The following is a 13,300-nucleotide window of genomic DNA, read 5'->3' as shown; positions in this document are numbered from 1 at the left end:
GTTTCTTGGGATTCCCAGATACGTAAATGACATAATGGCCAAGCCTATACAAAGAATCTCACGCTGTCTTTACCTGAGAGGCAAAGAACAAAAGAGAGATAGGGAGAAAGATGCTCTTTTTTGTAATCCACTGACTAGAATTCCAAAAGACATAGCATTCTGAGTTTCACCTCTGCAAAAGAAGATATGATACTATCTAGGCCTGCTTTATTACTGGTATCTAAACATTGGCAGGGCATTAGGTTATTTTACAGTCATTGCCTCTGTTTGTCAGTGGAGCTCTGGTTAAACTGTGGGCGCCCATTCCAAAGAGCAGAAACACCGGGAGGCTCCTCAATATTAGCTGCAATGAGAGTACCAGTATAATATCTCACCTGTAAGTGTAGATAAACTTGTCAGCATGTGGTTCCAGATTCAGTGCTTGCAACCTCTTATTCACATAACGATTAATTTGCTTCTCAGGTATCCCCCACAACCTGGCATACATGATCATCATTTCCCGAGCAGTCATGTAATCCAGCAAGGCATCAAACTGTGGACAATAGCCAATTTTTGACCTTACCTAAAACAAGAGAATAACAATAGACACAAGTAATTATCTCACTGAGATTATAGTAAATACAGACAACATAGAGAACCTTAGGTTCTCCAGCCCACACTTCTAAGGAGGTTAGAACCCACAGAGTTTTTTAAGATTTTATTTTATTTTATTTTTTTATTTTTTCCTTTTTCTCCCCAAAGCCCCCCAGTACATAGTTGTATATTCTTCGTTGTGGGTTCTTCTAGTTGTGGTATGTAGGACGCTGCCTCAGCGTGGTTTGATGAGCAGTGCCATGTCCGTGCCCAGGATCCGAACCAATGAAACACTGTGCCGCCTGCAGCGGAGTGGGCGAACTCAACCACTCGGCCACGGGGCCAGCCCCAGAACCCACAGAGTTTTTGAAAATAATTTTTCTCCAGTGATTACAGAATCATTGCAACTGTAAGCTGTTGTCACGTATTAAAACTACAAATGTACAAAGGTATGTGACCAAGATGATTTCTATAACATAAAGTTATCTCCCTACATAAGTCCATAACCAATATATGAAATAAATGGAAAATAATCTTGAAATAAAAGCAGTACACCTATTTACAGAAAAAGGGGAATGAGATAGAGTTTAGTCTACCATTGGCTCAATTTTTGCTCATTGTAAGCCTAAAGGAAGCTCTGACGACTTTCAAAAAGTAAAAGAGATATAAATCAGTAGTATGAAGTCCAGTGTGAATAATTGGATGGATATTTTGGAAATTTGGGATCTTATTTTTCTCTAAAAGTCTTCATTAGTTTAGTCGCAAGGGATGCCAAGATATCATAATCAAATTGTGTCATAAAAGGACAGGCTGAATGGCAATACGTAGGTTAGGCTCAGTGACATCCTACTTTTTGGCAGTGGTGGTAGATGAGTGGATTATAAGTGGAGCCCTCCGTCTCTCTATTATATGCCATATGCATTTATGAGCATCATCTAAGATGTAGGTGAGCAGAACTGGGATCCTAGCTCTTATTTCAGTCATATATTGTTCATAAGGGAAGTCTTAAGATATTATAAAAATTATATAATATTCAGACAAAATTCCTGACCAGAATGTAATTAAATTAAAAATCAACAATAAATATTTTTTAAACCTCTATTTTGCAAATTTAAAAATGAATTTATAAGACTACACCTTTAATTCATGGGTTAAGAGAACCCAACACATCTTGCAAAATATTTTGAATAATGTGGGATATAGTGAAAAAACCACTTTAAACAATGAAGGGTAATAAATGAGTTAAATAAATGATTAAGTAGTTAACTCATAACACTATACAAAGAACACAGATTCAGGAGATTCTGGGAAGACAGAGTAGGAAGCACCAGGAATTTATCTTCCCACCTAGACAACAATGACACTGGCAGAATCTGTCCAAGAACTATTTTGGAACTCTGGAGTCTATTGAAAGCTTGCCAGTTCCAGGGGAAGATTTGGACTGTAAATTGTGGTTAATTTTAATCAGTTTCACTTAGCTCTTAGCACACTAGCAGCTACCATCCTCCACCCCCAGCACCATGGCAGCATCTGTGCACATGTTCCTCGAGAAGCTTGCACACAACTACAGGGGATCCAGAGTGGGCAAAAATGATCCTGTCCTCCGAATACTGGGCATCTGTGCTCTGATAACTTATTGCTGGTTCTGATCACAGAGGTGCAAACAGGAAAGTACAGCCCATTTAAAGGAAAGAAATAAATCAAGAGGCACTGCCCCTGAAAAAGATCTGATGGTAGATCTACAAAGAGAGAAAGACTTTAAAATGACTGTCTTAAAGATGATTGAAGAATTAAAGAAATCTGTGGAGAAAGTCAAGAAAACAATGTATGGACAAAATGGAAATATCAATAAAGAGATAGAAAACCTAAAGAGAAACTAAAGGAACTTGTGGAGCTGTTCAGTACAATAAGTGAAATGAAAAATTCGCTAGAAGGATTCAAAAGCAGATTTAAGTAGGCAGAAGAAAGAATCAGCAGATGAAAAGATAGGACAATGGAAATTATTGAGTCCATGAAACCAAAAGAAAAAACATTAAAGAAAAGTGGACAGACCCTATGGGACCTGTGGAACACCATCAAGTAGATGAATATAGGCATAGTTAGAGTGCCAGAATAAGAAGAGAATGAGAAAGGGACAGAGAGAATATTTGAAGAAATGATGGCTAAAAACTTCCCAAATTTCATGAAAGACATGAACATAAATATCCAAGAAGCTCAACGGACTCCAAAAAAGATGAACTCAAAGAGACCCACACCAAGACACATTAAAATAAAATTTTTCAAAATCAAAGACAAAGAGAGAATCTTGAAAGCAGTAAAGAAGAAGAGACTCATCACATACAAGTGATTCTCAAAAGCATCATGAGCAGATTTCTCATCAGAAACTTTGAAGGTCAGAAGGCAATGGGCCAATATATTCAAAGTGCTAAAAGAAAAAACTTCTACAAAAATTCCTATATCTGGCAAAACTGCCCTTCAAAAGTAAGCAAGAAATTAAGACATTCCAAGATAAACAAAAGCTGAAGGGGTTTGTTAATATTAGACCTGCTCTGTAAGAAATGCTAAAGGGAGTCCTGCAGGGTGAAATGAAAGGACACTAGAGCATAACTCAAACAGCATGAAGAAATAAAGATCTCAATTAAGGTAAATATACAGGCACTTATTATTAATAAGAGTTAGTATTATTGTAACAAAAGTTTATAACTTGACTTTTTCTACATGATTTAAGAGATTAACACATTTTTTAAATTACTAGTCTAATAACTACTATTACAGTAACTTTGGTTTGCAAATCCAGATTTTATTTTCTACATAATTTAAGAGACCAATTCATTTAAAAGAATTATTAGTTTATATTAGTTTATTTTTTGGTCACACAATGTATAAAGATGTAATTTTAACTATAAAATTATATTTAAATTAGATCTAAAAGATATAATCACCATGGTAACCACAAAGAAAATAGCTATAGAATATGCACAAAAGGATACAAGAAAGGAACTTAAACATTTCACTACAAAAATCAACTAAATACAAAAGGAGACTGTAATGCATAAAATGAGGTACAAAAAAGCTATAAGGCATGTAGAAAATAATAGCAAAATGACAGAAGGAAGTCCTTTCTTATTGGCAATTACTTTAAATATATATGATTAAACTCTCCAATCAAAAGACAGAGATTGGCAGAATGGTTAGATACACATGACCAACTATATGTTATCTACAAGAGACTCAATTTAGATCCAAAAACACAAATATATTGAAAGTGGGAAGAGGGAGAAAGATATTTCATGCAGATAGTCACCAAAAGAACAGGGTTGCTATACTGATATCAGACAAAATAAGCTTTAAATTTAAAAAAAAAGATTACAAGAGACATAGAAGGACATAATATATTAATAAAAGTTTCAATGCAGCAAGGAGATATAACAATGATCAATCTCTGTGCACCTAATAACAGACTGTAAGATATATGAAGCAAACACTGACAGAAATGAAGTGACAGATAGTTCTACAGTATTAGTTGGATACTTCAATATCTCACTCTCTGTAAAGGATAGAACCACCAGACAGAAGACAAATAAGGAAATCAAGGACTTAAAAACACAATTAACCAACTAGATTTAACAGACATATGCAGAGCAACAACAGTATATGTGTTCTTTTCAAGTGTAAATTGGACATTTTCCAGAATAGAATATACGTTAGGCCATAAATTGTCTCCATAGGTTTAAAAGGTAGGTATCATACCAAGTACCTTCTCAACTGCAATGGGATGAAGTTAGAAATCAATTACAAAAGTAAAACTGGAAAATTCACAAATATGTGTAAATTAAACAACAAACTCTTAAACAATGGCTCAAAGAAGAAATCACTAAGGACATCAGAAAATACTTAGAGATAAATGAAAATGAAAACAAAACATACCAAAACATACAGGGCCCAGTGAAAGCAGTGCTGAGGGGCAAATTATAGCTTTAAACACTTACTTTAAAAAACAAGAAAGATCTCAAATCCACAATCTAACTTGACAACTCAAGGAAACAGAAAAAGAAGAAACTAAACACAAAACTAGCAGAAGGAAGGAAAAAATAAAGAGTAGAACAGAGATAAATGAACTAGAGAACAGAAAAACAATAGAGAAATCAATGAAACTAAAGTTGGTTCTTTGAGAAGATCAACCAAATTGACAAAACTCTAGCTAACTACACTGGAAAAAAAAAGAGAGAAGACAAATTACTAAAATCAGAAATGAAAGCGAGAATATTACTACAAGAAAAGGACTATAAGAGAGTACAATGAACAACTGAATGCCAAGAAATTGGATAATCTGGAGGAAATGCACAAATTTCTAGAAACATAAAACCTACCAAGATCAAATCATGAAGAAATAGAAAATCTGAATGGACCTATACTAGTAAGGAGATTCAAACAGCAATCAAAAATCTGACCAAAAAAAAAAAAAAAAAAAAAGGCCATAGATCTGATGGCTTCACTGGTGAATTCTAAACATTTAAAGAACTAATACCAGGGGCCGGCATGGTGGCACAGCAGTTAAGTTCGCAAGTTCCACTTCGGCAGCGCGGGGTTCGCTGGTTCAGATCCCGGGTGCAGATATGGCACCACTTGGCAAAAGTCGTGCTGTGGTAGGCGTCCCATGTATAAAATAGAGGAAGATGTGCATGGATGTTAGCTCAGGGCCAGTCTTCCTCAGCAAAAAGAGGAAGAGTGGCAGTAGTTAGCTCAGGGCTAATCTTCCTCAAAAAATAAATAAATAAATATCATGATTTTTAAAAAAATAATAAAATAAAGAACTAATAGCAATCCACCTCAAACTTTTCTAAAAAACTGAAGAGAAGGTAACACTTCCCAACTCCTTCTATGAGGCCAGCATTACTCTGATACTAAAGCTATACAAAGATGTTACAGGAAAATAAAAGTACAGATCAATATCCTTATCAATGTTGACGTAAAAATCCTCAACAAAATAGTAGTAAACCAAATTCAGAAGCATATTAAAAGGATTATATACCATGTCCAAGAAGGATTAATTCCTGGAATGCAAGGATGGCTCAACATATGAAAATCTATCAATGTAATACACTACATTAACAGAATGAAGGAAAAAAGCACATGATCATCTCAATTGATGCAGAAAAAGCACTTGACAAAATTCAACACCCTTAGAATGGCAAAAATAACCAAAACAAAAAGGGACAAATGTTGGAGAGGTTGTGGAGAAAAAGGAACCCTCATACACTGCTGGTGGGAATGCAAACTGGTGCAGCCACTGTGGGAAACAGTATGAAGATTTCTCAAAAAATTAAAAGTAGAAATACCATATGACCCAGCCATCCCACTACTGCATATCTATCCAAAAAACTTGAATTCAGCAATTCCAAAAGTCCCATGCACTCCTTTGTTCATTGCAGCATTATTTACAATAGCCAAGATGTGGAAGCAACCTAAGTGCACATCAACTGATGATTGGATAAAGAAGATATACACACACACATGCATGCGCACGCGCGCGCGCGCACACACACACACACACACACACACTGGAATACTACTCAGCCATAAAAAAGGATAAAATCGTCCCATTCATAACAACATGGATGGACCTTGAGGGTATTATGTTAAGTGAAATAAGCCAGAAGACAATCTCTGTATAACTTCACTCATGTGTGGAAGTTAAACATGTAGACAAAAAGAACAGATTAGTGGTTACCAGGGGCAAGGGGCAGTGAGGGGTGGGCACAAAGGGTGATGTGGTGCACCTACAACACGACTGACAAACAATACTGTACAACTGAAATTTCACAAGGTTGTAAACTATCATAATCTTAATAAAAAGTAAAAATCAAAGAAACCCAAACAAACAAAGAAAAACCACTCAACAAAATAGGAATAGAAGGAAACTGCATCAACATAATAAAAACCATATATGAAAAACCCACAGCACACATCATACTCAACTGTGAAAGATTAAAAGCTTTTCCTCTAAGATCAGGAGTAAGACAAGAGTGCCCACTCACATCACTCCTACTCAACACAGTACTGAAGTCTTATTCAGATCAATTAGGCAAGAAAAAGAAATAAAAGGCAACCAAATAAAAAAGGAAGAAGTAAAATTGTCTCCGTTTGCACATGAAATGATCTTACACTTAGAAAACCTTAAAGATTCCATAAAAAAAAAAAACCTATTAGAATAAATGAATTCAGCAAAACAGCAGGATACAAAGTCCACATGCAAAAATCTGTTGCATGTCTATACAACAACAATGAAAAAATCCAAAAACAGTTCCATTTACAATAGCATCAAAGAGAATAAAATACTTAGCCATTAACTTAACCAAGGAGATGAAAGACTTCAGATCTATGATTTCTATTTGGTATTTTTGTGTATCTTCCATCTCTTTCTTGAAGTTCTCATTTTGTTGCTCAACTTGGTTAGCATATTTATGATAGTTGTTTTGAATTCTCTGTCAGATAAATCACTTGTCTCCATTTGTTAGGGTCTTTTTTTCTGGAGATTTATCTTGTTTTTTTTATTTGGAACATATTTCCTTGTCTCTTCATTTTCCCTGACTCTCTGTACTTGGTTTCTGCGCATTAGATAAGACAGCCAACTCGCCCAGTGTAGACAGATTGACATTGTGTAGCAGATGAAATCACCAATCAGCCTGGCCAGAGATTCTCAGAGCCTCTTAAACCTTTGTGTTTGTCCAAACCATGGAGTATGTTAGTGGCCCTAGGAGATTAGGACATGCCAAGTCCTGTCAGTGCCCTGAAGGCTGAGGATATGCTCACACGCCCATTCAGGCTCCCAGAGGAATACTAATTGCTTGTGCCATCAGCTCCCAGATGCAGGCTAATTTGAAGTTTAACCTGTGAGCAGCAGGTAGGAATGTTGGGACATTAGATATGCAGTCAAGCCCCTTTGGCAAGAAACTGGGAGCTGGGTATATTTGCCTACTTGCTCTATGTGAGCCATGGGGAATAGCCACTACGTGTGCTTATGCACCTGTTGAAACTGCCTTTTTGTTCTCTGCGGCCCTGGGATACTCATGAATGCCATGTCCTGTCAGCCTCAAGAGCTGGGTGATTTGAGAGCCAATCCCTTGGATGGCAGCCGAAAAGTTGAGGAGCTAGATGTGTGGTCCCAAACCCTTCACTCCTTGGGGAGAAGCTGGGAGTTGGGGGTTCCCTCCTGAATGTAAGGCACTGGTTTGTGAGTGGGGTTTATGGTGCCAGTGTATCTCAGCTTATCCTACCCGTTTCAGTGTGGGCATTTTCTCAGTTGTGTGGTGTGTAGGAGTCTCTCAACTAGTTCCTAGATTTCTCTCAGAGAGAATTGATCCCTGTGTGGACGCTTGCTGCATCCATGGAAGGAGGAAAAGATGGAAGCCTCCTATTCCACTATCTTGCTCTCCAATAGTTTCAAAACACACTACAGACAATCTTGTCCTAGATTCACAGGGTAAGGCTGCTCTTATTGCCTCACCACCTCCCCTCAAAAATGTATTTCTCTTTCTAGAATCCACTGGCTGAGTCAACAGTATCAATAATCAACGCTACCAAGATTCCTACCTGTCATCTCCCATGACCTGCCTCTTAACTTCACCATACAAGTCATCATGCTTCTAACATCTCAGACAGTAATACTGTCTTACCTTTCGGAGATCTTTGGTGATGCTGATCTGCTCAATAAACACATCCCCAGAGGTAGCAGTCTCCTCTCCAGTCAAAATTTTGAAAGTAGTAGTTTTTCCAGCTCCATTTAATCCAAGCAACCCAAAGCACTCCTCCTTTTGGATTGCAACAGAGATATTTCTCACAGCCAACATGGCTGGCCATGCAAAATATATCTTAAAAAATATGGAAAACAATTTAGTAAAGAATAGTTATAGGTCAAACACAAACAATATGTCAGACCCCTATGGACCACTACATTAGACAATTTCACAAGAACTCTTCTATTCTATTTGGGGAGTACACATAGATCCCAAAGAATCACAGTGAGTCCTTGACACTAGTGACCTGCTCTTTAGAGGGAATAAAACCATCATAAGTTGGCCATTGAATAACATTACCTTTGTGAGTTCCTTAACAAGCACTGTGGAATTCAGCAACTCTGGAGCATTCTCCAGGATCCTCTCTCTTTCACGTTGTACATCTTCATCTTCAGATTCCCCAGATAATTCGCTGGCCACTCTATCCTATATTTTCAAAATAAGAATCATGGAGATGGATGTCCTTTAGACATCTGGTCTAGTCTTCCATGAAGACTTTAGAATCAGCTGATCATCTTCCACATATACACATGCATGCACAAAAATACCCACTAGAATTTTGATTGAGATTGCATTGATTCTTTAGAACAATTTAGAGGAAATCTGTCATCTTCCCATTACTGAGTTGTCCAAAGCAACAATATGTTATATTCCTTCATTTATATAGGTCTTCTTTGATCTCTCAATAGTGTTTTGTAATTTTCCAGTAAAGGCATTGCATAACTTCTATTAGATTTATTCCTAGATATTTTTGTTTTTATCCTATTCAAATGGCATCATTTTACATTTCACTTTTTGTTTGTGGCTTTTATATAGATACATAACTGATTTTTCTACACTGACTTTATTCAGCAATATTAATTCTAATATTTCATTTCTTTAAATTATCTATGTACACATTCCAGCCATTTATAAATAATCAATTTTACGTCTTTTTCAAAGCTTTATGCGTATCATTTCTTTTTTTGCCCTATTTCACTAAGACCTGCAGTAAACTCTTGTATAGAAACGGTGATAGCATTGTTTTTCTCATCTTCCTTATTAATATAGTGAATTACATTTTATTAGTGTGGTGATTGATCTTAAAATGTTTCACTATCCCTGCATTCCTGTAATAAACCTTACCAGTCATTGCTAACATTTTTGTGAAGGATTTTTGCATCTGTGTCCATAAGCATGATTCATCTGTAATTTTTCTGCTTTGTAATATTCTTTTTAGGTATTAGTCTCAAATTATGGCCTCATAAGAGAGTAGGACAGAAAAATAAAGGTAAGAAAAGAAATCAATGAAATAGAAAATAAAACCGGTAACAGAGAAGTCAAAAATTCAAAAGTCGTTCCCTTGAAGAGATTAATAAAATTGGTTAAAATCCTAGCAAGGGTAATCAAGAAAAAAGGTGGTGGGAAGAAAACCCGCAAACTACAAACAGCTGTTAAGTGCAAAATAAAAAGATACTGTGCACAAATTTGTCAATACATTTGATTCTTTAGATGAAATTGACACATTCCTTCAAAAGTACAAAATAAGAAAAGAATAGAAACCCTGTGTACTCCAATGTCATGTAATTTGAAACTATTGTTACAAGCTTTACCCCAAAGAAAATTCCAAGTCTAGATAATTTTGCCATTGAATTCCTCATTCCCACGACTCTCTATTGCCCTCAGAATGAAGTTCAAGATCCTTAGCCTGGCACTTGTGAGGCCTTTCCTGCTTTGGACCCTAGCATCTTTTGTAATCATCTTGCTCTGCCTGTCAACACCTGGACTTGGCTCCAGACATGCTGAATATCTTCTTGAATGTTTCCCATATCCTTGTTTGTGTATAAGTTGACCTCTCTGCCTTGAACTCACTTCTTCAAGAGTCATCAAATGCGCAAAGCTTGTTTTGGTGACACCTAGATGCACTTTCAGCATTTTGCATTTCCTTTTAGCAGAGCACATATTTCATTGGCTGGTATATGTCTGAGCCCTGACTTGGTCCCGGTCCTAAGCCCTTTCTCTTTTATCTCTATGGAGGTCTCCTTTCATCTCTCCTCCAAGTCTGGGGATCTGTTTGTTCCTCCTGGACCCCTCTCAGGAATCTTAGTCCTGTCCAGCATCTAGTGTGATAGGCACATAGTAGGTTCCTGAGGTATATCTTTGGAATGTACGATCACCTCGGCCTTGAGCATTGAACTTTGCTTCCTATAAGCAATGTTGCTGGTGCTAACCAGCTATTTGCTTGCTCACTTAGCCTGACTCTCCAATCCCTGGGCTCTTCCCACCCATTGGGAAACTCCCTACTTAATCTTGTAGATTAATGGGTCAGCTGAATGGAAGACTTTCATAGGATTTGGACACCAGGTGCTGGCTCCACTGATGACACCAGGGCTGGGCCTTTGCTCTGTATCTGTCCCACCTCTAAAGGCACATCCTGGATACTCTCTGCCTTTCACGTCTCACTTAAGTGCCATCATTCATTCCTTCCTCACACACATTGATTCTTGAGTACCTACGGAGTCAGACCTGTGCTGCACAATGTGAAGAAAAACCACACTGGAGTGGCAGGAATTTAGACTGAGGTCTTAGCTTATGGGAGAGTCATACAATTTCATTTTATTTTGGTAAAAGAGAGGTTTATTTTGCCTCAAAATATTCTTTTCTCTGAAAATACTTCAGACAGTGGTTCTCAAAGTGTAGAGCATGAGAGAAGAATCATCTGGGAATGTATTACATGTGCAAGTTTTCAGGCCCTACCTAGGATCCACTAAATCAGAAACTCATGGGACAGAGACCAGCAATTTGTATTTTCAGAGGCCCTACAGAAGACTGATACCTGCCAAAGGGTGAGAACAACCGCTGTAGAGCCTTACAATCAAATATGCATTCTGCAGGCCAGCAAAATCAACATCACCTGGCAGTTTGTTAGAATTATCCAGGGGCCAAGTTAGGGTGAAGGGGCAATGTGGGGAGGGAATGGTTTTCTGACACAGGAGATGTTCAAGGGAAAGCTTTTCTGTTATAATCAAACTACAAAAAAATACCATGTTCTGACTGGTAGAGGCCATAATGTTTAGAAACCACAAAATTCAAATTATGATGAAGATCTGTGATTCCCATGGATCCCAATCGACATGGATTGATTTTTATTCCTAAATCCAGTAATAAAGCATGTGTAGAGATATGCTTTTCTTCTTAGAGATATCTAAGAGATAAGCTACTCACCTTATTAAATTTCTTGTAGATAGCAAAGAAAATATAGCGAAACACAAAGGTTTTCATGGTCCATGAAGCAGTCTCCAGAAGGAAAATGATGAGGAAGAAAATAAATCCTGTGACAGCCATTGCAATTAAATATTTCCCAATTGCGTCATCATCCAAACTATATACGTTAAGCTTAGCTGTTGATGACAACAACAAAGATAAAGATATAGGCCTACTTAAAAAATTAACCCAATGAGAAAACTCTAAGAAGTCAACAAACAAGAAGTACTATAGAATCAAATTGAATGGTTGTCAAATAAGCACACAATTAGTATATTTAATGGTATGTTTAATAACTTTGTATGTCATGCAAAATATCTTCAAAATCCTTTAAGGGAAGCAAAACCTTTAATTCCATAAGTTTTGTCTTGCTATACTTCTAGGCATCCATTTCTAATATAAACCAGATAGCCAGAACCAGAATACTGGGTAGCAGCAGAGGCTCTTCTTGCCCCAAAACCTTTTTCCCCAAAAATACTTCAGATGGTGGTTCTGAAAGTATGGGGCAGTGGCAGAAGAATCACCTGGAATGTGTTACATATGAAACACTCTTACCTATAAGGGAACAGTAACATTTAAACTAGGTTGTAGGTGCCCAAGAGCTGACACTTTTCCAATCACTTATGAGAAAAAGTTCTGAATTCATGATAGGGAAAACAGTAGGCACATCAAGGAGCTGAAGATGATCAACTCTCCCTTTTAAAAAAACTTTTTATTAAAACATTATATACATACATAGAAATTCACCAAAGTATAGGACTCAATGAATTTTTGCAAATTGAAAATACCTAGCAATATTTTTTGTTCAGTTTTAAAATTCAACTACATTATATTTTGTCTTTTTTTTTTTAGTGTATCACCTTGCGTACCTTTTACAGTGTTGGCTCTAGGCATTACATTGTGCACATGTAGCTTATCACAATCATGGTGTCTTCCTTTTACCAGTTTGAGTGAAGTGTAGAAAACTTCACTTGATTTATATCCCTTTAACCTCCCCATTTATAATTGTCTTAAATATCTTCTCTATATACATCGAGAACATTATCAGACAATGTTATCATTTTTGTGTTAACTTCCAGACTCAAGAAAGCTCAAGAGCAGAAAGAAAGTACATTGTATTCACCCATATTTTTACTCTTTCTGTTGTTCCTTCTTCTTTCTTGATGTTCCACAATTCCTTCTTTTATCATTGAATTTGTTTATAGAACTTTTGTTAGTCATTCTTTTAGGGTTTCTACTGGTGACAAAAGTCCTGTAGATTTCCTTCATCTGAAAATGTCTTGATTTCCCCTTCACTCCTGAAGGATATTTTCTATGTATATAGAATTTTGAGTTGAAAATTATTGTATTTCAGCACTTGAAAATCACATGCCACTTCCTCTGGTCTTCATGGCTTCTGATGAGAAATCTTCTATAAATTAGGGAACTGTTTTTCCCTTATAGATAAGGCATCGTTTTTCTGTAGCTGCTTTCAAGATGTTTTTATTGTTTTTAGTTTTGATTATAGTGTCTCTTGGCATAGATTTCTTTGGTTTTAATCTATTTGTAATTTATCCAGTTTCTTGAATCTGTAGGTTTGAATCTTTTTTTATGCTTTTTTAAAAAAAAATTGGCACCTGAGCTAATATCTGTTGCCAATCCTCTCTTTTCTTCTTCTTCTTCTTCTCCTTCTTCTTCTTCTTCTTCTT

At 36.6% G+C, this 13,300-nt stretch overlaps 1 protein-coding gene across 5 annotated transcripts in view; it reads right to left on the bottom strand.

The window, feature by feature from the left end:
- Positions 1 to 13,300, bottom strand: part of ABCA14 (ATP binding cassette subfamily A member 14) — a 205,015-nt gene that overhangs the window by 7,670 nt on the left and 184,045 nt on the right. For all 5 annotated transcript variants that reach the window (XM_023616173.2, XM_070232208.1, XM_070232210.1 and 2 more), the window contains 4 exons: positions 11,574 to 11,749; positions 8,670 to 8,795; positions 8,250 to 8,444; positions 375 to 562 (listed from right to left, as the gene is read on the bottom strand). In XM_023616173.2, coding sequence (XP_023471941.2) covers positions 375 to 562; positions 8,250 to 8,444; positions 8,670 to 8,795; positions 11,574 to 11,749 — 685 coding nt within the window. The remainder of the gene's footprint in view (positions 1 to 374; positions 563 to 8,249; positions 8,445 to 8,669; positions 8,796 to 11,573; positions 11,750 to 13,300) is intronic.

The sequence above is a fragment of the Equus caballus genome, chromosome 13 (assembly GCF_041296265.1).
Source record: "Equus caballus isolate H_3958 breed thoroughbred chromosome 13, TB-T2T, whole genome shotgun sequence".
In the NCBI taxonomy this organism is placed as follows: domain Eukaryota; kingdom Metazoa; phylum Chordata; class Mammalia; order Perissodactyla; family Equidae; genus Equus; species Equus caballus.
This window is presented reverse-complemented; position numbering and strand designations above follow the sequence as displayed.